The sequence below is a fragment of the Giraffa tippelskirchi genome, chromosome X (genome assembly GCF_054371585.1).
Source record: "Giraffa tippelskirchi isolate mGirTip1 chromosome X, T2T-mGirTip1v1.2.pri, whole genome shotgun sequence".
Taxonomy (NCBI): domain Eukaryota; kingdom Metazoa; phylum Chordata; class Mammalia; order Artiodactyla; family Giraffidae; genus Giraffa; species Giraffa tippelskirchi.
This window is the reverse complement of record NC_137289.1, coordinates 102876854-102903308: the sequence shown is the minus strand read 5'-3', so window position 1 is coordinate 102903308 and position 26455 is coordinate 102876854. Positions and strand designations below refer to the sequence as shown.

Here is a 26455-nt window from a genome sequence, read left to right as displayed (position 1 = left end):
TAAGGGAGCCCTCCTAAGTGATCAATGCAAAGAAATAGAGGAAAACATTAGAATGAGAAAGACTAGAGATCTCTTCAAGAAAATGAGAGACACCAAGGGAATGATTCATGTCAAGGTGGGCACAATAAAGGGCAGAAATGGTATGGATCTAACATAAGCAGAAGATTATAAGAAGGGGTGGCAATTATGGACTCTGAGGGAGAAGGTGAGGGTGGGACGTTCTGGGAGAATAGCATTGAAACATGTATATTATCATATGTGAAACAGAACACCATTCCATGTTCGATGCATGAGACAAGGGCTCAGGGCCGGGGCAATGGGATGACCCAGAGGGATGGGATGGGGAGGGAGGTGGGTGGGGGGTCCAGGAAGGGGAACACATGTAAACCCATGGCTGATTCATGTCAATGTATGGCAAAAACTATTACAATATTGTAAAGTAATTAGCCCCCAACTAAAATAAATAAATTTATTAAAAAAAAAAAAGAAGGGGTGGCAAGAATAAACAGAAAAAATATACAAAAAAAATATCTTAAATACCTAGATAACCACGGTAGTGTGATCACATACCTAGAGCCAGACATCCTGGAATGTGAAGTCAAGTGGGCCTTAGGAAGCATCACTACGAACAAAGCTAGTGGAGGTGGTGGAATTCCAGTTGAGTTATTTCAAATCCTAAAAGATGAGGTTGTTAGAGTGCGTCACTCAATATGCCAGCAAATTGGAAAACTCAGCAGTGGCCACAAGACTGGAAAAGGTCAATTTTCATTCCATTCCCAAAGAAAGGCAATGCCAAAGAATGTTCAAACTACCACACAGTTGCCCTAATTTCACATACTAGCAAGATAATGCTTAAAATCCTCCAAGCTAGGCTTCAAAAGTATGTGAACCAAGAACTTCCAGATGTTCAAGCTGGACTCAGAAAAGGCCGAGGAAGCAGAGATCAAATTGCTAACATTCACTGGATCATAGAAAAAGCAAGAGAATTCCAGAAAAACATCTTCTGCTTCATTGACTACGTTAAAGCCTTTGACTGTGTGGATCACAACAAACCGCTGAAAATTCTTCAAGAGATGGGAATACCAGACCACCTTACCTGACTCCTGAGAAAAATGTATGCAGGTCAAAAAGTAACAGTTAGAACTGGACTTGGAGCAAAGGACTAGTTCCAAATTGGGAAAGGAGTACATCAAGGTTCTATATTGTCACCCTGCTTATTTAACTTATTATATGCAGAGTACATTATGTGAAATGCTGGGAAGGATAAAGCACAAGTTGGAATCAAGACTGCAGAGAGAAATTTCAATAATCTCAGGTATGTAGATGATGCCACCCTTATGGCAGAAAGTGAAGAGGAACTAAAGAGCTTCTTGACTAAAGTGAAAGAAGAGAGTGAAAAAGTTGTCTTAAAGCTCAACATTCAAAAAACTATGATAATGACTTCCAGTCCCATCACTTCATGGCAAATAGATGAGGAAACGATGGAAACAGTGACAGGCTTTATTTTCTTGGGCTCTAAAATCACTGAAGAAGGTGACTGCAGTCATGAAATTAAAAGTTGCTTGCTCCTTTAAGAAAAGCTATGACAAACCTAGACAACATATTAAAAGGCAGAGACATTATTTTACTGACAAAGGCTAGTCTAGTCAAAGCTATGATTTTTCCAGTAGTCAAGTATGGATGTGAGAGTTAGACCATAAAGAGAAATAAAGTCAGCCACTGTTTCCACATCTCTTTGCCATGAAGCGATGGGACCAGATGACATGACCTTAGTTTTCTGAATGTTGAGTTTCAAGCCAACTTTTTCACTCTCCTCTTTCACTTTCATCATAAGGCTTTTTAGTTCTTCTTCTATTTCTGCCATAAGGGTGGTATCGTCTACATATCTGAGGTTATTGATATTTCTCCCGGCAATCTTGATTCCAGCTTGTGCTTCTTCCAGCCCAGCGTATCTCATGATGTACTCTGCATATAAGTTAAATAAGCAGAATGACAATACACAGCCTTGACGTACTGCTTTTCCTATTGGAACCAGTCTGTTGTTCCAGGTCCAGTTTTAACTGTTGCTTTCTGACCTGCATACAGGTTTCTCAAGACGCAGGTCAGGTGGTCTGGTATTCCCATCTCTTTAAGAATTTTCCAGTTTATTGTGATTCACACAGTCAAAGGCTTTGGCATAGTCAATTAAGCAGAGATAGATGATTCTCTGGAACTCTCTTGCTTTTTCGATGATCCAGCAGATGTTGGCAATTTGATCTCTGGTTCCTCGGTCTTTTCTAAAACCAGCTAGAACATCTGGAAGTTCATGGTTCACGTATTGCTGAAGCCCTACTTGGGGAATTTTGAGTATTAATTTACTAGCGTGTGAGATGAGTGCAATTGTGCAGTAGTTTGAGCATTCTTTGGCATTGCCTTTCTTTGGGATTGGAATGAAAACTGACCTTTTCCAGTCTTATGGCCACTGCTGAGTTTTCCGAATTTGCTGGCATATTGAGTGCAGCACTTTGACAGCATCATCTTTCAGGATTTGAAATAGCTCAACTGGAATTCCATCACCTCCACTAGCTTTGTTTGTAGTGATGCTTCCTAAGGTCCACTTCACTGCACATTCCATGATGTCTGGCTCTATGTGAGTGATTACACCATCATGATTATCTGGGTCGTGAAGATCTTTTTTATACAGTTCTTCTGTGTATTCTTGCCACCTCTTCTTAATATCTTTAGCTTCTGTTAGGTCCCTACCATTTCTGTCCTTTTTTGAGCCCATCTTTGAATAAAATATTCCCTTTGTATCTCTAATTTTCTCGAAGAGATCTCTAGTCTTTCTCATTCTATTGTTTTCCTCTATTTCTTTGCTCTGATCACTGAGGAAGGCTTTCTTATCTCTCCTTGCTATTCTTTGGAAGTCGGCATTCAAATGGGTATATCTTTCCTTTTCTCCTTTGATTTTCACTTCCTTTCTTTTCACAGGTATTTGTAAGGCCTTCTCAGACAGCCATTTTGCTTTTGTGCATTTCTTTTCCTTGAGTTTGGTCTTGATTCCTGTCTCCTGTACAATATCACAAACGTCCATCCATAGTTCATCAAGCACTGTGTCTATCAGATCTAGTCTCTTAAATATATTTCTAACTTCCACTGTTTAGTCATAAGGGATTTGATTTAGGTCTTACCTGAATGGTCTAGTGGTTTTCTCCACTTTCTTCAACTTCAGTTTGAATTTGGCAATAAGGAATTCATGATCTGAGCCACAGTCACCTCCCGGTCTTATTTTTGCTGACTGTATACAGCTTCTTCATCTTTGGCTGCAAAGAATATAATCAATCTGATTTCAGTGTCAACCATCTGGTGATGTCCATATGTAGAGTCTTCTCAAAATCACTGCAGGTGGTGATTGCAGCCATGAAATTAAAAGATGCTTACTCCTTGGAAGGAAACTTATGACCAACCTAGACTGCATATTAAAAAGCAGAGACATTACTTTGCCAACAAAGGTCTGTCTAGTCAAGGCTATGGTTTTTCCAGTGGTCATGTATGGATGTGAGAGTTGGACTGTGAAGAAAGCTGAGTGCCGAAGAATTGATGCTTTTGAACTGTGATGCTGGAGAAGACTCTTGAACGTCCCTTCGACTGCAAGGAGATCCAACCAGTCCATCCTAAAGGAGATCAGGCCTGGGTGTTCATTGGAAGGAATGATGTTGAAGCTGAAACTCCAATACTTTGGCCACCTCACGCGAAGAGTTGACTCATTGGAAAACACCCTGATGCTGGGAAAGATTGAGGGCAGGAGAAGAAGGGGAGGACATAGGACGAGATGGTTGGATGGGATCACCGGCTCGATGCACATGGGTTTGGGTGGACTCCGGGAGTTGGTGACGGACAGGGAGGCCTGACGTGCTGTGAGTCATGGGGTCATAAAGGGTCGGACACGACTGAGCAACTGAACTGAACTGAACTGAACTGCTATCTGAAGAGATTTTTGACTGGGGTAGGATTGGAGTTGGAAACTGAACATGTGTGGAAAGGATCTTTCAATCGGTATTTTAATCAGATTTAACAAGAATTTTCAGAAAGTCTGAAGCAGACTTACCCTAAGTTTCTGGGAATCCCAAAGCAAATAAATCAAGATCCCTGACTGATTTCATCATAGCTACGTTAACAGATAGCTTAAATGAAATGTGATCAGGCAATAACTGCAAGATCAAACCAGTCGATCCTAAAGGAAAGCAACCTTGAATATTCTTTGGAAGGACTGATGCTGAGGTTGAAACTCCAATACCATGGCCACAAGATGCAAAGAGCTGACTCATTGGAAAAAACCCTGATGCTTGGAAAGTTTGAATGCAAAAGGAGAAGAGGGCAGCAGGCAAACTCTGGAAAATAATGAAGGACAAGAGAGCCTGTTGTAATGCTGTTCATGGGGTTGCAAGAGTCAGACATGACTTAGTGACTGAACAAGAATATGTAGTATAGGAGACTTTGTCTATGGAGCCAGCAGTGGTTTCCTAGAGATGATAATTGAGCTGAGCCTGAAGAACAAACACAAGGTCACCTTTCAGGATATATGCGAAGGGGCCAGGAAACTTTCCAGGTCTATAGAGAGGCATATAGATAGGTCAGAGATGTACTGCTAGAGTATAGGGGATGTGATATTGTAGTTGGAATACAGGATAGGTGGATAAAGGATGAAGACATAGGTTGTGGACAAATTTTGAAGGGTCCTGGCTAACTGGTTGGGTAATTTTCAACTTTTAGCTTCAGGCAATGGAGAGCCACTGATCCTTTTTAAGCACTGGACTAAAAGACCCTCCTGACAATAAATTCCAAACTTTAAGAAGAAACACATCATTGACTGAAAATAAGCATCATATTCATATATATATATATATATATATATATTCATTTTCATCTTAATCATTAAGAACAAAATTATCCCCCCCTTAAACAGGCACTATGGGAGCTGACCTCATTACCAGATAACATCTCCCAAATAGTAACTTACTTTATGCCTCAAACTGAGGATACATGAATTATCCAAGAGACCCTTGTCCTTGAAGGAACTCCAGGCTATAATGAGAGAAAGGCAGGGGCATGAAATGTTATGATAAAAAGAAGTGTTCTAATGAGTATTAATAAAAATTTATAATGGTAGTCAAAGATGACTGATCTCTCTATCTCGGATTCCCTTTCATGGGGATATGGATTCCCTTCAGGATTATGAAAAGGTTTGAGGTATAGGGTCAGGGATATGAGGACTTTGGTATTCAGGGAGATATGCTCAATATGCAATTGAATCTACTAACGTGGATGTGGGGGAGATATAGAGTGAGTAAGCTGTAGACACAGAAACATACACACATAGAAAGATACAGCACTCAAGGAAACACTTAACATGTAATAAGGAGCAGGAAAATAAAGGAATTTATAAAGAAAACCAAAAAGAGTGGTCAGGAAGATAAATCAGAGAAAAGTAGGCATGCCAATTCAACTATTCTCATTGAACACTACTCTGGATTGGGTGCTGTGTTAGGCAGTAGGGAAACAAATGAAGAGGACAGTGACTGCCATAATCTATGATCTTCGGGCAGAAAGTTGATCTTTACATCTCATCTGAACCATGCTTGTGTGACTTTGATGACAGAATTCATTTTGAAGAAGGAGGTTAACTTATAAACCACAGGAACTTGAGAAGAAAGGGATGGCTGACAGCGTCATCAGTTCCGGAGACATTGAAGGGAATGGGAGCTAGTAGAGAGGCTTTTGGCTTTGTTGAGAAAGCATTCATGGTAATTTGGTGACACCAGACAACAGGGTCAGTGCAGAAATGGCGATAGAAAAGAAAAAGTTAAGTTATGGTGAATTAGGAAAGTAAACAATGAGACAATTTTTAAAAACTACTTTAAAAAAAAACTTTGTGTAAAGTGAAGAATGATGAGGTGAGTGTTTTTTAAAAGTTGACTGTGTTGAGCATCACTCATTATTAGAGAAATGCAAATCAAAACCACAATGAGGTACCATTTCATGCCAGTCAGAATGGCTGCTATCCAAAAGTCTACAAGCAATAAATGCTGGAGAGGGTGTGGAGAAAAGGCAACCCTCTTACACTGTTGGTGGAAATGCAAACTAGTACAGCCACTATGGAGAACAGTGTGGAGATTCCTTAAAAAACTGGGAATAGAACTGCCATATGACCTAGCAATCCCACTGCTGGGCATACACACTGAGGAAATCAGAATTGAAAGAGACGTGTGTACCCCAATATTCATCGCAGCACTGTTTACAATAGCCAGGACATGGAAGCAACCTAGATGTCCATCAGCAGACAAATGGATAAGGAAGCGGTGGTACATATACACAATGGAATATTACTCAGCCATTAAAAAGAATACATTTGAATCAGTTCTATTGAGATGGATGAAACTGGAGCCCATTATACAGAGTGAAGTAAGCCAGAAAGAAAAACACCAATACAGTATACTAATGCATATATATGGAATTTCAAAGATGGCAACAATAACCCTATATGTGAGACAGAATAAGAGACACGAATTCATAGAACAGTCTTATGGACTCTGAGGGAGAAGGTGAGGGTGGGACGTTCTGGGAGAATAGCATTGAAACATGTATATTATCATATGTGAAACAGAACACCATTTCAGGTTCGATGCATGAGACAAATGCTCAGGGCTGGGGCAATGGGATGACCCAGAGGGATGGGATGGGGAGGGAGGTGGGAGGGGGCTTCAGGATGGGGAACACATGTAAACCCATGGCTGATTCATGTCAATGTATGGCAAAAACCACTACAATATTGTAAAGTAATTAGCCCCCAACTAAAATAAATAAATTTATTAAAAAAAAAAGTTGACTGTGATCAACATATGAAACACCAAATAGAATGACATCTGAGAAGAGGCCATTGGGTTGGTAAGCTTTGTGTAAGCAGAGCCAGTGGAGTAATGGAAGCAGGTGAAGTGAGAGTGGCCTTAATCTGAGTTCAGAAACCACTTTCTTTGGCTTAGGAGTCAAAGTGGGAGGTTCAAAAGGGCATAAGGAGTTGGAGGCTTGCAACACAGGGACAAATATTTGGAGGAGAAGTAGGATAAGGAGAGGAAGTTGACTTAAACCGCAACAGGCATGGTTCAGATGAGATGAGAGGATCAACTTCCTGCCAGTGGAGCATAGCTCATAGCAAGAGAAGTGAGAGAAACTCTATATTTCCAATCCCTTCCCAAAATTTATAAATAATTCTCCCTATACTTTGCAATAAAAAGTGTTACTATCCAGCCTGGAGGCAGTAGAAGTTACAGAAGTTACTAAAATGGCTCTTCCAAGTGGCATTTGGTATAGAAGAAAGTAAGAGAATTGATTTGATCTTCAAGTACTCAGCTGCTAACTAAATGACTTGACATGAATCATTTTGAGCACTCTGAACTTCATTTTTCTCATTTGTGGAAAAGGAAGAACAACTCCTACCTCCTAGAATGGTTGTGAAGGTTACAAGAGAGGATGTGCATAAAGCATCCAGCACAGCACCTCAGACATAATAGGCATTAGCCAACTGTTAGCTCCCTTCCCCCACTTCCTCTGTTTCCCTAGTCCTATCAACACAGTGTGCTTGAGTCTCCAGATACTGCTCCCCCTTTCTTCTTCCTATTTATACTTAATAGATAATCAAAATATGAGAAAACCTGTGGATGCTGGGAATCCATGCCACAATGTACAAGAGCTGAGATGTCTCGGATAGAGTCAAACTGTCCAGAGGGGCCCACAGAGCACCTCTCATCCCACCTCCTTTACCAAGCACTGAGACAAACCAGACAGCTTTCCAAGATGTCTGATAGTATCAGTGGGTCAGAGAAGTGGGCCTAATTAATAGTTAGAGACTCTCAGGCTTCTGAACAGGTCTTTCCCTGTCAGACAGATGGCATTTGCTTTACACTACTAAAAGTAACAGTAGATCCCCCTACAAGTCTCAGGGAGACTCAGGTTCAGGCTCAGGTTCAGCCTCAAAGGGTCCTAGAGTAAAGTCCCAAAACAGGTTCAGAGAAATTCCCAGCCACATGAAAAATGTCGTCCCTCACATTCATAGTATCATTTTACAGTTTAGAAAACTTATTTCACAAGTTTGGTTAGGATTTATGTGTATATGTTTGTGTTTAATATAAATATTGTTTATAATAAAATTATAAATTATATAATAAATATATATAGTAATGAATACAATACATACATGAAATAATTAATTTTAATGTATATGTGTGTATTAAATAAGGACTTGCAAGGGGGCTCAGTGGTAAAAGAATCCTCCTGCCAATGCAGGAGACACAGGAGATGCCAGTTTGATCCCTGGGTCAGGAAGATCCCCTAGTGGAGGAAATGGCAATCCACTCCAGTATTCTTGCCTGGAGAATCTCATGGACAGAGGAGTCTGGCAGTCTACAGTCCACAGGGTTGCAAAGAGTCAGATATGACTGAGAAGCTGAACACATACACGCATATATATTAAATAAACAAAACCCAGAGAACTTTAGTCTGGGTCATCCTCGAGATCTCAGTTTTAGACAGTTTGGAAGGAAGACTTACCTAAACTCATGCAAAATTAGATTTACTATTATTTTCTCTTATAAGGCTCTATATTTTTCCTACATAAATCTTAATTTTTTACTGTGAGATTGTTTGGTGAGTACCGTTTTCTCTCACTAGAGCAAGAATTCTGGAAGTGTAGTGTCCTGGTCAACTGTATTATCTTTGGTATCTCTATAACTCAGACAATTTGACAAATTCATAAATGAGAAAAGAGGGTTCTTGAAGACCATCTGTGCTTAGTTGCTCAGTCGTGCCGGACTTTTTGCGACCCTGTGGACTGTAGCCCGCCAGGCTCCTCTGTTCATGGGGATTCTCCAGGCAAGAATACTGGAGTGAGTTGCCATGCCTTCCTCCAGGGGATCTTCCCAATCCAGAAATCAAATCCAGGTCTCCAGCATTGCAGGCAGATTCTTTACTGAATGAGCCACCAGGGAAGCCCTGAAGATCATCTAGTCTACCAAATTTATAAAAAAGAGCAAAGAAGGGAATTCCCCAAGTTCATATTATAAGCCATGGCATAGTTGAGCCTGGAACTCAGCTCTCCTGCCACTGTGTCCAGGGCTTTCTTCAATGAATCTTTAATCTTGATTAATTAAGATCCCAGGTCATTAGGAACCAGGGTCAAGGGATGGTCAAGACATTCAGTATTTACATGTCACATCATTTTCAGGCCTGTACAACAGGAATAATTATTTTTCATTAACAAATATTTATTGAACACTTACTATAAGCAAGACACTAGAGTTATAGCTGTGAATAAGTTAAAATAACTGCCCTCCTGGAGTTTGGTAGAAGACACATACAATGAACAAAAATATAAAATGTTAGAAGCAAGGTCAAAAGACAGATGGTAAACTAGTGAACACATTTGCAATTCTTATTATGTACAAAGGGAGAAATCTATCTAATATACAAAGAACTCTCAACCACAGGAAAAATAAATCAGCAACTTTATAGAAAAGTGGATATTACAGAGATGGTTCTTGACCTCATGGAACTTGTAATCTAGTGGGTGAACCCCCCTTTTCTCAAAGGTTAGGGAGAGTGGCTGTACTGCATGGTTTTACGAGACCAAAGGGGATGGTGAGCTTTGTGTAGCCCTTCTCATGCTTTCTTAGGTACACATCTAATAGGAGTCTAAATCTCAGCTCTGTTACTTACTAGATATGTGACTCTAAGGGAAATTGCCTAATTTTTTTGAGCTTCTGTGTCCTCATTTTGTGAACAGGGAATAATTCTAATTTTACAAGTTTGTTGAGAGGAGTGATAAAATAGATGTGAGAGTATGAAGTATATAATAAGCACTCAAGAATACTTTTTTTTCCTTCCATTTCCCACATATCACTCTATCTAGAACTGAGAATAGAGGAGCAGTGCCTATTCTTCCACAAATATTTAACTAATTTTTGAAGGAATTCTCAGCTATGTCATTCTGCTGAATCCCATGAAGTACCTATTTATTAGTTCCATTTTGAGATGGGGAAATGCATAGTCAGAAACTTTAGTAATTTACCCACAGCTGTAAAGTGGCAAACTGAAGTTCAGATCCAGGTCTTTGAACTTCAAACTCAATGCTCTTGTCACTATAGTACAAGGCTTTAGGTGACAATCTGCAATGCCTGCCACCAATCGAGTGCCTGCTTTTAGCATCTTTGTTATTTGTCACTTAATCTAACTGTAACACTATTAGCAAGAGACATTTGACCATCTACATTTTAGTACCTTCTTAGGGATTAGAAAAGTTCAGGATATTCATTGGAGATTCTGAGCTACCTATTGCCATACTAATTGCTGACAGTCCTTAGATGAGTCTGTGGAAACTAACATGTCAATATAGGACAGGAACATTAAGGAAAAGAGTTCCTGGTGATTATTAGCTGTGGTGTAAGCACAAGGGTTTGGCCTAAATTCTTTTTTTGTCCCCACAAATGCACCATTCTTGCCCTTTTTTTAGTCAGAGGAAACACTAGGAAGATGAAAATGGGATGAACATGGTTTGCACGCCAAGTCAGTGATACCAAGGGCACCCATCCCAGTCTGAATTTAGAGACTATATATTTTAAAGAAACGCAATGTTATTCCTTCCAAATATATGCAATGGGCTGTGACAAGTTCTTCCTCCTTCCTTCCTTCACTGTCCACAACTGTTGCCTAGGGGTTTTTACCTTTAGGTGAACCATTGTAGGAAATAGATTGGAGTATTTGGCTAGTTATTTCTTCAGTTAGTTCTGGCATAAATGGAAGCTTCTGAAGAACTCTGATTGGTGGTAAGGTATCATCACAATAATGTAAAATAATTATCCACCAATTAAATAAATTAATTAATTTTAAAAAGAAGAAGTGAAGAAGACAACCAACTTGCTTTTCTAAGTCTTTAAACAACTCTCTAGAACTCCTATCTTATTTACTTTTTTTGGCTGCACTGCTTGACTCGTGGAGTGTTAGTTACCTTTTCAGGCATTGAACCTGTGCCCTAGTCAGTGAAAGCATGGAGTCCTAACCACCAGACAATCAGGGAATTTCCATTCATACATTTAATTTTTTCTTTCCAAGAAACTAAGCAAAGATCAGCTCAGACCCTCTAATAGTCATAAATTGGAAATTAATTGAGATTTTTCTGGATAAGACTACGCTTGTAGACTGACATGATAACTGACTTGAGTTTGCTCTTTGTTAACCAGAGCCATATTAAATATTTTTGTAGATTGCTTTAAAAATCTCACCCTTTATAAATTGTTGCACAGCTTTTGGGCAAGTGACATGACCTCCTTGAACTTCAGCTCTTCATATGTCATATGAGGTTAATTTTAGTATCTTTATCATAAGGTTGTTGTGAGGATATTGCATAAACTAATACACACAAAGGGCTTTAGATAGTGCCTGGCACTTAGTAAATTTTCTTGATAAGTAAAAGGCCTTTGCCTTGTTTCTCCCAGAACACGTTTGGTGAGTTGGACAGGCTTTGGGGCTGCTCTTATTCTAGTACATCTATAGATATTCAAAGATATTCTTAGGCTATATTTACCCTGTTGTATCAGTGGTCCCTCCATTCATACAAGCTCACCATGTTCTTTTTTACCTCTGCAATTTTACTTGTGTTCTTCTTTCTACCTGGAATGTCCTTCTTTGACTACTGATCTTATTATCTTTCAAGGCTCTTTTTAAATGCTGCCTCTTCTGTGAAGTCTCTAGTCCAAGCAGTTGGAATTAATTTTTCTTTCCACACCCTTGACTCTAGAGTTTCTTGTCTTGAAGAAAAAAGAGCACTGCACCACCTGTACCTTCTCTGGTTTCTCATGTCTCATTGGGTAAGTTTCACACTCTCAACAGTATACAAGGGCTTCTTCAGTTTGATCTCCTCTGTACTTCTCTTACATTGCTTTGAGCTATTCTTTCCTTCCCTTACTCTATTCTAGACCACACCAACCTCCTTATCTTCTTGGAATATGCCACATATTTTCCCACCTTAGAGCTTTTACATAAGCTGTTGCTTCTGTCTAGAATAGCTTTTCACCAATTGTTTGCTTGGCTCATTCCTTCTCATTCTTCAGTCTCACTTCAAAAGTTACTTCCTCTGAGAGGTTTTCTTGACATATCCAAGCCTTGTGGATTAGGTTCCCTGTGTTCTAACTTTCTGAGATTTCCCCTTTCTTGTTATATTTACCTGTAACTATTTGTTCAACAACTGTTTTTCACCACACTGAAAGTGCCAAGAAGGGAGGCATCGTATGTGTCTTGTTCTCTGTATTCTGAGTACCTTGCATCATGCTTGACATTAAAAAAAAAAAACATATTTGTTGAGTGAATGAATCTAGTCCAGCCTCATTTTAGATATGGCTCATAGAGGGAGAGGGTTTTACTCAAGGTCACATAAAGAATCAGTGGCAGAGAAGACTGTAGTCTAGGTCTCCTGACTTCAGGTGCTCTTTTCCTTATATTCACTCCACTATAGTACTTGTTCTTTGTATTAATCTGGACCCTAGGATAGGCTGAAAATTCCTTGAGGGCAGGGACTACATCTTGTACTTTTGCTGTCCAATTGTGGTAGCTACTAGCTACATGTGGTGATTGAATACTGGAAACACGGCTAGTTCAAATTGTCATGAAATGTAAGTTTAAAACGCACACAACATTTTAGAGTGTAGAATACCTCATTAAAACATGGTTTCATTGCTTACTGGTTAAGAAAACATCTTGGATGCATTGGGCTAAATAAAATATACTACCAAAATTGCTTTCATCTATTTATTTTTTCAAATTTCTAATGTGGCTATTAGAAAATTTGTGGCTTATGTTATATTTCTATTAGATGTATACTACTGCTCTGTTGTGTATATATATATATATTTTTTTCCCTTGTTACCAACTATAGAGCTTTGCAGCTGATAAGTACTCGACACACGCATGTTGAATAAACTTGAGCTATAGTTGGTATATTAATTGTTGTCATGTTTCTTGTCAGTCTCACTGGGTTTTGGGGAACCTCACGGTGAACCCTCTGCCCTCAAGCTTATGAGTACATGAAGTTCTTCAATCTTGGCCTGAGGGTGCCCTATGCATTGCATCAGCCTTTGGGTTTCCTTTCAGAGGAAGCCCCAGTGCAATCATATACACAACAATCACCAAGGTTGAGGTGGAGTGTGTGGACACTGGCTTCTTGCACAGGAAGTGGCCTCAGCATTGCAATTGTCCCTGGGGCCTTTTTCTTGACAGGCTTCCTATAGTGAGTGGGGGTAAATGAGCAGGGAGTTGAACTCAGTGTTGAGAGGGGCTTCTCATTTCTTTTATGAGGGTGAAGTGGGCTAAGGAATGTGTTTATCTTGGGCTCCTTCATTTGCTTATGCACTGATGCATTCACTTATTCAACTCACAGTTATAGAGCATCTATTTCATTCTTGGTCCTGTGAAGAAAGGAAGGGATCAGACACAGTCTGTATTTAGCAGTTCTTGGTCTGGCAAAGAGGCAGGCAAAGCCAGGAGCAATTAATTTTGTCAAGAGGTGGGTGGTCACAGAAGGCTTTCCAAGGGCGGTAATCATCACTACTTTCTCTCTCCATCTTTAAAAACATAGGTAAAATCCTTCTTTTCTAAGAACCTTTCTAATCACCACCACCTTCTCACTCCCTGCCCTGGAAGAATCATGGTTTTCTCACTCACTCTTCTGATAGCACTTTGTACCTTCATCAAATAACTTGTCTCATACTGTAGAAATGTTTATTTCCTTGGATGCATGCCTACATCCCTCTCCTCTCTAGCTTGAGAATTCCTTAATGTGATGTGGTGGCTGGTGCTCAAACAAGATGTGCATGATTTTTCAAGGATATATAATTATTGAGTTTCAGAGCTGAATCTATAACCTAGTGGCTATAATACAGCATCTAAGACATAGGAATTCTAACTCAAAACTCAGTGTTTTTTTATTTTTTCATTCCAGCACTGAGTGAATAAATGAATGTGTCTACAGTGTGAGACTCCAGCACTGTCTGCCTGCTCCCCTTACCCACCTCTTGTCCCCCATATCTTGTCTCAAAAGTATAGTCAAGCCAAAGAATATCCAAAATGAAAGAATTCTATGTCTTTTGGTTGGACAACAGACCTAAAGAAAAAGTCCCTTTTGTGTATTGCTGCAAATTTGGCCCTTCCCAGCATGCTTTGTGTTTGTGAGGTAAAAAGAGGCTCTGAGGAGCCCCATGCTATTTGCTGTAATTCAGACCTTTTGCAAAGTAGGCATGAGTTGTAGATCCTCCTGACTCTGAACACTCTTTTTTCATGGACCTACTATGAAGCTCAAATTTGCCATCATGAAGAGTACATCATATGAAATTCCAAGCTGGATGAATCAAAAGCTGGAATCAAGATTGCTGGGAGAGATATCAACAACCTCAGACACGTAGATGATATCACTCTAATGGCAGAAAGTGAAGAGGAACCAAAGAGCCTCTTGATGAGAGTGAAAAAGGAGAGTGAAAAAGTTAGCTTAAAACTTAACATTCAAAAAACTAAAATTATGGCATCCAGTCCTATCACTTCATGGCAAATATAAGGGATAAAAGTGGAAGCAGTGACAGATTTTATTTTCTTAGGCTCCAAAATTACTGTGGATGGTGACTACAACCAGGAAATTAAAAGACATTTGCTCCTTGGGAAGAAAGCTATGACAAACCTAGACAGCATTAAAAAGCAGAGACAACTCTTTGTCAACAAAGGTCTGTATAGTCAAAGCTATGGTTTTCCCAGTAGTCGTGTATGGAAGTGAGAGTTGGACCATAAAGAAGGTTGAGTGCTGAAGAACTGATGCTTCCAAATTGTGGTGCTGGAGAAGGCTCTCGAAAGTCCCTTGAGCAGCAAGGAGATCAAACCAGCCAATCGTGAAGGAAATCAACCCTGGATATTCATTGGAAAGGCTGATGCTGAAGCTGAAGCTCTAATACTTCCCCACCTGATGTGAAGAGCTGACTCATTGGAAAAGACTCTGATGGGAAAGAATGAAGGCAAAATAAGAAGGGGGCAGCAGAGGATGAGATGGTTAGATAGCATCACTGACTCAATGGACATGAATCTGAGCAAACTACAAGAGATAGTGAAGGACAGGAAAGCCTGTCATGCTGCAGTCCATGGGACAGCAAAGAGTCAAACATGAGTTAGCAACTCAATAACAACAATTGCTACTTTAATTGAAGATGTTGTTTCCAGAGGGTCCCTGTCAAAAATCTAGAAGAGTACCTTAACTGATAGATGAGAAAAAAGAGTGGGTAGCTGAAATTACTTGATCTCTAGGCTATGAGTAGAGAGGAAGGGTCCCTCCCCAGGATAGTGTTCAAGGGACAACCCTGACTCCACCCCAAGTTTTAGTAAGAAACAAACAAACAAAAAAAGGAACTGAATCTTTCTAGAAGATAGATCTGGGGAAACTAGTCTCAAGGACTAAGCCAACAAATTATTCTGGTAGAAGAAAGTTTTCTACAGAGCAGTGTGAATGTGAATGAATCCCTATTCAAGCTATCCCCTAGAGCCTCTAGGCCCTGCATATGCAGAGAAGACCATGGTGAGAGAAGGGCAGCAATGAAAGGGGTTATAAAGGAACCAGGGAATGTTTGAGTTGGAAAGGCCACCAAGATCATCTAGTTCAATCTCGGTTGGTTAAATGGGAAACTGAGATTAAGGGAGGGAACAGAGCTGACAGATCTGGGAGTAGGACACAAAACTCCTGGCTCCCAGGATTTTTTTTTTTCTCTTGAACCTGAATTTATACTACTGTATGTGGCTTGGATAGATTATTCACTGAGTCTGGAGTACTGCAAAGAATCCTATTTCTGCTCTGTAGACTAAAGACTGAGATTTGGGCACTGCAATCATTAAGAGTGATCATGCAAATATAGCCGAAAGCATAGCAGGAATTGCCTCTATGACATGTCATCTGCCGTGTCATCAGGTTTCATGATGTAGTGTCCTGCATAATGGGAATTCAGTCTTCCTGGCTGTGAATGGGGACTTCCCAAGGATTGCAAACAAGAGGATCTAGGAAACCATTTACTTTATTCTCATAACTATCATGTTCCTCATGAATCCTGAAGGTCACCGTTGAACTTAAGGGTCTGGCATTATCTTTTCCTTCTCAAGGTCAACTACTTTCTTCGTAATCAACATGAGAGAGTAGAAAAAGACTAATATTTGGAATCAGAAAGACCTGAGTACAAATTCTGCCTTCTCAATTATTTCCCAGTTTTGTTTCTTTAGGCAAGCCACTTTACTTCTGTGTCTCAGTTTCCTCATCTATAAATAGGAATAATGATAATACCATACCAGGTGGTTGTTGATTAAATAACACATGTAAAACACATAATAAAAGCATTATGCAAAACATATAATAAATGCTTTGTAGGTGTGAATTTTCTTTTTTCATTCTGTCTTAAGTTCCCTAGATGCCAGAATGCAACCTGTGGGCAGAACTGTGCTAGCAAGGCCAGCTTCAAAGGTATGTGATCTGTAGTTTCACAGGGCCTCATGCTTAAAAAGACCCCAAATTTAGCTTAATGTTCTGCTGTCACCATCTTGATTTTTTTTTAACAAGGAGCTCTTCATTTTGTACCTGTAAATTTACCCCTGTAAATCATGTTTTGTGCCAATGAAGTTAAGATGAATGTTTCAAGAACAGGAAATATTCCAACAGGGTGAGAGAACACATAATTTGGAGTTGACAGAAATAGATTCAAGTTCTATGTATGCCACTAATTTGCTTTTCTATATCAGACACTTCCTTTTATCCTTCAGAGGATCAGTTTCTCAATTTTGACAATGGACATTTTCATCTGACAATGTCTCAGCTTTGACATTTCAGGACTCCTTCAATAATTCTGAGGAAACCTCTCTGGCCATAGGCAGAACCTAGAGCAGCCAGAGCTCTCTACTCTGACTTTCTGAAGCTTGAGGAGTTAGTACCTGGTGGAGTTCAGTGGCAGTGGGCAAGGACATGGCAGTGGGGACTGTTGCTGCAGTAGGAGACCCTTTCACAACGACACTGTTTTGTCATTTTGCACCCAGATTTCCGTTGGCTAACCTCAGCCTTATCTTCCTCATTTCTGTTTCCTCTTGAAGACACCAAAGGCCCTTCAAAACATAGGACCCTCCTCCTCAAAGCATAGAGCTCAGTTCCCTCTGACTTCTGCAGGATGGCTCATCACCAGGGAACCTATGCCTCCTACAAGATGAAGGCACCAATTCAGTAACAGGTATAGTATCCACTTGCCCTCTCTGTTTGAGTTCCCAAACTGGGGCAGTGTCCATGGCTACTAAAGGTGGCTTAGATCTACTCATCTTATTCTCTTTGGACACTTCTCATGAATCTTGGATCAAGGGTGGGGGAGAAGAAGGGTCCCATTTGTCCCCTTCTGTCCTGAAGCCTAAAATGATAATAAAGGAGGATGAAATTTCCTCCCCAAACAGACAGTTTAGGAGACAGCCAAGTGGGAGTGGAATGTTCTCTGGAACCAGAAGTCAGGATATTTGAATAGCAGTTCTGGTTTTTCCGTTTACCCATTATGTATCTTTGAACAAGTCCTTTCTCTATTCTAGGACACATATTTTTGGCCTCTTCTGCAAAAAAGAGGAGGGGGAGGATTAGATGAATTGTGTCCAGAGGTTCTTTTAGTTTTTATATTTCTTATTTGATGGTTGTCAGCCCTCTGTTGAGAAGGGATGTGAGAGTGATGCTGAGTAAATATCTCTGGGCGGGGCCAAGCAGGGGGTTTAACTATGCTTGAAAAAAATCCATACTGCTCCCAGTATGAGGAGGCCCAGCTGGGTCAGTTGCAGGGCAAGTCTTAACTACTTGGTGTGTTAGACTTCCCAGGGTAGGCAGAGAACAGATATTTTATGTAGTGTAACAGACCAAGAGAAAAGCTTTCAGTGTCCCTCAATACGACTCCATGTAGATATCCACCTCTTCTTCCAGATATCCACCTCTTCTTCCTATGGGTTTGGCCAGCCTTTCTCAGCTATACTTGCTTTAGTTATACTCTGTGGGAGAGGCATGGACTAGAACACCAAAAGTGGAAATAAAACCAATATAGTTTCAGCTCAACTACTGACTCTTTCCATTAATACTGGGGTAAAATGGTCTATGCTGCTGCTGCTGCTGCTGCTAAGTCGCTTCAGTCGTGTCCGACTCTGTGCGACCCCATAGACGGCAGCCCACCAGGCTCTGCCATCCCTGGGATTCTCCAGGCAAGAATACTGGAGTGGGTTGCCATTTCCTTCTCCAGTGCATGAAAGGGAAAAGTGAAAGTGAAGTCGCTCAGTCGTGTCCGACTCTTAGCGACCCCATGGACTGTAGCCTACCAGGCTCCTCCATCCATGGGATTTTCTAGGCAAGAGTACTGGAGTGGGGTGCCATTGCCGTCTCCGAAAATGGTCTATAAGGCTCTTAAATTTCATGCACTAAAAAAGAATCTTTAACCTCTTAATATCTCTCTTCCTTTTTGATGAAGTCAGAAAGGGTGTTAAGAAGGCTGTGGGCACCTCCAGTTTATCCAGGTCTTCTCACAGAAGCTGGTAGTCAATAAGAATGATAATAGAAGAAGGGCATCAGTACAGTTCTCTCTCTCCTGCCACCCTGAACTCAAACTCTATTAATCAGCTTCTTTGGCTGGCTTCTCCAGGGACTGAGCTAAGGTGTCCATGAGCTCCTATACAAAAGGCTCTGGAAAGCTCACCAGACACTTTTACAACAATTTTTGCCAGGTAAGTTTTCTTGTTCTCATTTTCAGGGGAGACAACTGAAGCTCAAAGGACAACTGAAGCCTAAGGGAAAACTTTCCCAAAGCCATGGTTGGCTAGTTGGTGCCCACAGCAGTGTTAAAATCAAAATTTGTCTGATTCTTTCCACTATGGCATATCTGGTGATCATGATTATTGTTTTGGCTGAAAAAGCCACACTTCTGGGTCACTTGGAATGGATTGGGTAGGTAGAGAGGGAAATGATTGGGTAGGTAGAGAGGTAGAGTGTGGAAAATACTGTTTAGAGCTTTAAGTTTGAAGTCACTCTCAGATATCAAATTGGAGGAGTGTGTCACCTCTTTGAGGCATCCTGGTGGTGCTAGTGGTAAAGAACCTGCCTGCCAATGCAGGAGACATGAGATGTGGGTTCGATCCATGGGGTAGATGATCCCCTGGAGGAGGGCATGGCAACCCACTCCAATATTCTTGCCTGGAGAATCCCATGGACAGAGGAGCCTGGTGGGTTAGAGTCCACAGGGTTGCAAAGAGTCAGACTCAACTGAGCAACATAGCATGCATGCACACACATCACTCCCTTACCAACATATATTCAACTGAAAGAATTAAGGTTTTTTTTTTTTTTTTTTTTTAACAAAAATGCACTCTGCTGTTTTATTGACAGAGAAGTCCCTCTGCCTCGTCTTATCTGGGATAAGGCCTTCTGGCCTCATGGGGCGGTTTTATATTCCTTGGAATGTTTGCAATTTTCATGCCAGTATTTAACATAAGCCAGTTACTTTCTCATAGATCAACTACCACACCCAGGAAGGGGAAGAATTTGACACAGACACCCCGGAACTTTTAGCAACAGCATTTGGGCATTGCTAAGGGAATTCTCTCAGAAGTTCCAGGCGTGCATGATCATGCTCCTGGTAGCTTCTTTATTTTTCTGATGACTGCATTGAATGATCCCAATACCTGACTGCCAAGTCCACTGCCAACAATACTTACACCCATTTTGTGGATGTGGAAAACTAGAGTTAAGAGATGGAATGATTTACCCAAGATTTCTCAGCTACTTAATCAAGAGCCAGAATTCATGCCCACACTTGGCCTAAAAGCCTTTGTTCAAAGCCATAACCCTGTGACAACATAACACGCTGAGTAGCACACATAGCACACATAGCATTGAACACTGTGTGAACTATGAGAACCATAGGAAGGTGGGACATGGACATTAACTCTGGGACCTGGTCCTTTCCTGCACAGAGAACCTCACTGTAGCTCAGGACCCCTAGAAATGCCATAGCTATAGGACTCAGGCCTGAGTACACCCCAACTGGGCACTGGGACTTCACCTGGAGTATCAACTTGGCCTTCCACATATACCATAAAGATCCTTCTTCTGGTTAGAAACCTTATTGCCTGTATTGTTCACTTCCTTATTCTGGTGATTCACCTAGTCCCTACAGCCTCTGCAGTTTCCCTGGTGCTCAGGGTGTGACTCCTTTCTCTCTCTTTCCCTCCAAGGTCACCTCTTCCAGGAAGACCTCGCCTCCCCATTGAAGCCCCTGGCCCAGCCTCCTGCAGTGCCACACTCCGTGTATTTGACAAGCTGAGTTGGACACTCCATGTAGTAGTGTCAGTTTGTCAAATACCCCAAGTGCGGCATATGCCTAGCAGCTCCAGGCCGGGACACTTGAGATACAACAGAAGAGAGACAGTTGGATACAAGAACACTCAGCAAATACCAACTAAGTTCTCAGAAGTTATTTTCGGTGACTTTGAGGGAAATAAACCATTATACATGAAGGTGTGGGAGAAAAATCAAGAAGCTCTGCTACACACAGTGGGAGCCCTAGGGGGACACAATAGTCTTGAAAAGGCATTTGGGCATTTTCAAGGGATGTAAATGTTCTTTGATTCATACTTTCTTCCTTCACATTCCCCTCCCAGAGTCACCTAACAATGACATCAGGACTTAGGCACCCAATTTCTTGACACTTAATCTTGACTTCTAAACACACTTTGATCTTACTTATCTCTCTCCTTTTCCTCATGCTCTTTCTCCTCCTGAGAACACCTTCTTTATTTCTCTCTTCTCATCCAATTCTTTCCCATACTTCCTGGCTCAGTCAAAGTCCAGCATCTCCAAAGACATTTGAAAGTTAACTTATATTCTTTCCTGCTTCATTTTTCAACACACTCCTTGCCTGGGTGCCTGTATGTACCCATTTATCTCTTACTGCCCAATGATACCTTTTGAATTGTTAGTGAACTTCTAAGGGGGGTATTTTTTAATCCCCCACTAGATTGTGAACTCCTAGAGAACAATACTATTTCTGTGATTGCTCTTTCCCTATTCCATCCCTACTCCAATCTCAGCACAGTACTCTAGTTACAGAAAATATTTAATAAATGCTTATTGATTGAAATATTTTCCACTAGTCCCTTAGCTTTGGGCCTTTGGGTCAAATGCTACCCAGGAATTTTGTGAAAAAGCAATTAAGCTTTGGTGACCACAATGCTATAGGGTGTGTGAGGTAACTGCCAACATGGAGGGTTTTATCCCTGAGAAATAGGGTCAAGAGTCAGAGGAGGAGGTAAAAAAGTAGACTCAGAGAGCAAGTAAGTTTTCGAATCACTTGGTAGCAAAAAGTTATATAGATACTTTATTGCAGGATTTTTCAGAGACTTTAATATTGAAATATTGCTTGGGAATCTCCAAGAGAAAGCCATAGGGTGAAACATTTCCTATGCCTATCTGATTATGGAAATTTTTTCTGTGGGCCATTTCCTGGGTCTTGTATTTCATGGAACAAAATTTGAGAAACTACCTTAGAGGAACTTTATATTTTTCCTCTCTTCTGGAGATCTTATCTTTTTCCCAACCAGCTACTTGCCTAAGACAGGTCCAATGTTATCACATCATTTTTGTTCAGCTTATCCTGTATATTTGGGCTAGGTCTATGCTTAGGACTTTCTTACTGACTTATTTTGTATGTACAAGATTATCAGGTTTTGGACAAAGATGATCTCTGTAAGTTTCCTGCTGTAATACATATATGATCTCAGGTCTGTAATTTTATCTTTTGTGTGACATTTAATCAACTTGTAGTATCCATGTTAATTGGCATCATTAAAATAATTTAGATGTTTACTTTCATTTTTTTCTACTCTGGAACAATTTATGTAGCAACAACAAAAGGCATACAGGCCCTGGGGATGGGAGTGCTCCTTGATTCATTACTTTCCTTCCTGTAAAACAAAGGGCTCCTTGTTCACTTTTGTGTATAATTTTGACTTTTGTAATCAGTGTATGGGGGGGGCAGCTGCTGGTTAAATCTGAAATGACCTTGGATTTGCACTGTAATCAAAAGTGGTACATGTCAGCTTCCATAGAGGGTGAAGAAGTTGATTTGACATGAATTACCTGAGGAAAAGTTGAACTTGCCCAGAACAGGTCTTCACTGAGGAGAATGATTTCAAAAGTACATTGCGTGTGCACATATTCAGAAAGATACACACACACACACACACACACATGAATGCTCACACTCCTAGTTTCTATTCCTGCTTAAGAAGAAAGACTTCCATGCTGTAACCTTCACCCCACATTGTAAGAAGGGGTCAGGAGATAAAGATGACCTATGAAAAATATAACTTCTCCAAAGATTTCAGGAATCTAGAAGGTAAAAATCCCTGAGGGTGATGCATCCATAGTTTGGAAAGAAGGAGAGCTCTTTATTTGTGCATCCACAGCCCCCAAGGCAGAAGAAAGACTCCCTTTTTTTTTTACGGTTTCCAATTAACCTGGGAAGAGTCACCCAGGTGGAGCTGGCAGGATGATTAAGAGGAGAATAGAAGGCAGTTGAATACTCTTTTACCAAAGATTTATTGTGTTTCAGTGAGCTCACTGCTGAAATGAAGTAAGGATAGCATGGGTGTGAGGGAAGAAAAACCAAAAAAACAAAGGTTCTAGCCATACTCCCAGGGCCTCAACTATCTCAACTAGTCTCACTTTAATCACTCTTGGTAGGTACTTGAGAGAGGACCAATATGACCAATGTTGTTATTATGCTTAGATATTTATTGAGCATCAAAAGAATACCAGAGCACTAGGATCAAAGTACAGGAGCAGAACTGAACCCTGGTCTGTTTCATGATAATCTTGATTCAAAGCTATCTGGCACTAGAGAAAGGGAAGTGACCCTGAACCCAACTCATCCTCTGAGCTGGCAGAGCTGAGCCTCTCTCTGGTCATTCAGTGGTAAGAGGCCAAAGTTGAGTGGCATCTGGAGGCATGGTGACCAAGTCCTAGTGCTATGGCCACTTTCTTCTGGTGTTTGGAGAAAAGCAATGGAAGCTGTAGGCAGGAATACTAGAAGGGTCTAGGGCACGACTCAGCAGCAGGCTTGTTTGAGGTACATATGGCAACTTCTTTGGCAAAACCAGTTACTCTTAGCAACCCCATTGTTGGCAAGGAAGACATGTTGGACTAACCAGGAAGAAACAGCAGGGGAAGGGGCCATGCAGAATGCCTGGGCTGAATAGGCAATTAGGTCAATAGACACCAGCCCAGTAGGATGTTTTTAGCAGACATTCTTGCCCTTGGTAGCTAGAAGCTCGTAGTCCAGGGGATCTGTATGCAGCAGACAAGCATAGTCACTGTTGATCTGGGTGATGATCTGGTAATCCGGGCCCAGGCAAGGCTCATCAGAGTAGTCATTGCCCAGAGTCTGGGAAGCTGGCTCTTCATTGGAGCAACCACTTGCGAAGAGGGCCACCCTCATTGTTTCACCAGAGTCACTGGCTTCCTTGTCATGAAACCTGTGGTCCAAGAGCCCACCACCCATGAGAAGAAACTTGAATCTGGTACCTTGGTTTCCCACTTTTCTGCCCCAATTATTGACAACTGACCATCAGGCACTTGCCATCCAAGGATTCTGGGAACAGAGGGCTAGTGGACTTGGATTATTTTGTGTGTTCACTGGGTAAGGACAGTACCACAGGAGGTGCTTCTGAGAGGGAAGAAAGTTATGCCCTGACCTTGAAGGCCTCTGGGCTTAATATTGGGTCTCTACCAAACCCCCTTGCCTCTATGACAATAACCAACAAACTCAAGGACAAGGAACAGGTCAGAAGATAGAAGATGAGAAGCTATCTTACCTGGCCACTTCATAGACATGATCTAGAAAAAAAAAAAAAGAAGAGTCAGGTCAGAAGTCTCCATAGGGAATGGGTAAGGGCCAAACACGAGTCCTTGTGAAAAGAAAAGGGAAGAGGAGACAGAAAGGGGGATCTCAATATGTCTCAGCCTTCCAACAAATAGGAGCTGTTAGGAAGGTGGGTTGAAATACAGATTTACCTGTTTTTCAACAGATGCAGATTTATCCAGGAAAGGAAAAGGAAGCACACTTGATCACTGTCATCTTTGGCACACTCTGACTCTGGACATTGGGCTAGAGCTTGGTGTGATGGGGGGAGGGACACTGGAACTGGATCCACTCTCCACCCAGGAATCTTGCCAAAGATCCTCCAGGGAGTCCTTATGGAAAACTTGGCAGCCATTAAGAGCCCAGACAAAAGGGCCTGAATTATCAGTCTGATGCCCGGGACTATAGCTTGAGTCATTCTCAAGTGCACTTATCCCCATCCTGCATCCAGGAAAGATCTTGGAATAAGTCACCATTGCCCCCTAGTGTCTGTGGAGAAGTATCTACATTCCATGGAGGCTTAAAAGCTCTACAGCCTGGTGCAAAGATGGATGTCTCTTAGTACTGCCCTCTAGGTGTTTGTAATCTTTCAGAGATGCAACTGGGAATGTATACATTAAACCACAACAAAGCAAAAACAGAATGCTGCAGGTCTTTTGTTTTGTGATAAAGCCTTACATTTCCATGTCTTACCTCCCTGATTGGCCCAGCAGCTTTCATACTGTAGGATCTTTTTCATTTTTATATGCCTAGTGCATGGTACACAGTAGGTACTCAGAAGCTACATGTTAAATTGAGATGATGCCCTGAGGCTGTCTCCCTTATAGGGAGATAGAATACAGGAATTCTGGAAAGGCAATCCAGGAAGGAAAAAGTATAAAGACATGAGTCACCTATTTGCCTGTTTGACTCCAGTGACTGGGAATGAAATTAGGTCTAAGAGAATGGTGGGGGTTGACAAGATAGGCCAGAGCCACATTACAGAGGGCCTTCAATGGGATGCTACGTTTTGACCTCTGCCCTCTGAGTCATGGGGAGCCCTGTACTGTTTTTGAAAGGGAAATAATCTAATATGGTTATAGTTCATACTCAGTCTTATGGAGAGTATGATGAATGTTTTCCTTTCAGTACTCCTAGGATTTGTGGAAACTTAAGATATCTCCACTTCCAAGTATAGCCTCATGGATCATAGCCATGGTAATTGGCCAAGACAAGAGTTTATACTTGAAACCCAGGAGAAGGAGAAACTCAAGGCTTCCTCCTCTTTTTGGGTTGGAGACACCTATGGTAGAAATCAGACTATTAGGGAGTAGGAGCTACTTCAAAAGAAGACACACGCAAATGCTAGTTAAAATGACTAGTGCAAAAAGAATTGAGGTGTAGTTAGGCTTTACTTAGAAATAAACATTAAGATTCTCTTTTTCCTCTGTTGGCCAACAGATGTTAAATGACCCTGACAACTACACTGTAGTCATGTCACTGCCTAGCTTAAATTTTTAAAGTGATTTTTAATGCAAGGCTTAGAGAAGAAATTCCAAATTCCTTAACCTGTCATTCAAGACTTTCTAGAATCAGGAATGAACTTTTCTTTTCCTTTGTATTTCTCTATTGCTTGGCTACATGAATTTTCTCTATTGATGACTCCACTTGCATTTATCTTTTACAATTTCATCCCTTTATTCATGTAATTTCATGTATTTGTAGAATATTGCCCCCTTTCATTGGCTTTCATCCCCCAAGGTATGGTCTAAGTCCCACCTCCTTCTAAAAGCCCTTGATAACTGTTCTACCCCTAACTGATTCTCCTATCCTTTGGGTCCCTTTAGCATTGATTATCTTCTCCAAGCTTTGAGTTCACAGCCTTAATAGATATGTATTGTTATTGATAAACTCCATGACTCTACCTTGATTCCGTTAATTAAACTGTAAATAACTTGAGGCAAGTAATTGTGACCTCTCCTTCTCTTGCATCCTCATTAAAAAATCCACTATGTAAATGCTGTGCCAGGTTGAGTAAAAAGATTTGTGAATTAACTTTCATATGTTGTATTCTTATTGCATGTCTGTCTCCATGAATTCCCTATCCTCACTTTCAGGATAGGATGGGGACCCTTTGAAGTACCTAACTTAGTGCTTGATACAGAGTTTATGCTCAACTGTACTGCTGAATGAAAGAATAAGCAAAAGCCACCCATTCATATTCATCACTCACCCTGTTGGAATGTGTTCCGGCAGACCATGATATAAGTCACGGTGATGACCACTATACAGCACAAGGAGATGAGGAGAATTATGGCAAAGATAGACAGGCCTTTTCCTAGGGGGCAAAACAAGACCAAGTGGTAACTGGTTGAAAACAGTCCAGAGACAGAGACTCCAAGGATCAGTCCAGACTAGCTCACAGTTCTTTCTTTTCCATCTTCTCCTACCTTTCTTAG

General features: G+C 40.9%; 1 protein-coding gene across 1 annotated transcript in view; it reads right to left on the bottom strand.

The window, feature by feature from the left end:
* Positions 1–22679: 22679 nt before the first annotated feature.
* Positions 22680–26455, bottom strand: part of VSIG4 (V-set and immunoglobulin domain containing 4) — a 34556-nt gene continuing 30780 nt past the window's right edge. The window contains exons 5-7 of the mRNA XM_081565542.1: positions 26230–26334; positions 23971–23992; positions 22680–23631 (exon numbers count right to left, since the gene is read on the bottom strand). Of these exons, the coding sequence (XP_081421668.1) occupies positions 23394–23631; positions 23971–23992; positions 26230–26334 (365 nt within the window). The 3' untranslated portion in view covers positions 22680–23393. The remainder of the gene's footprint in view (positions 23632–23970; positions 23993–26229; positions 26335–26455) is intronic.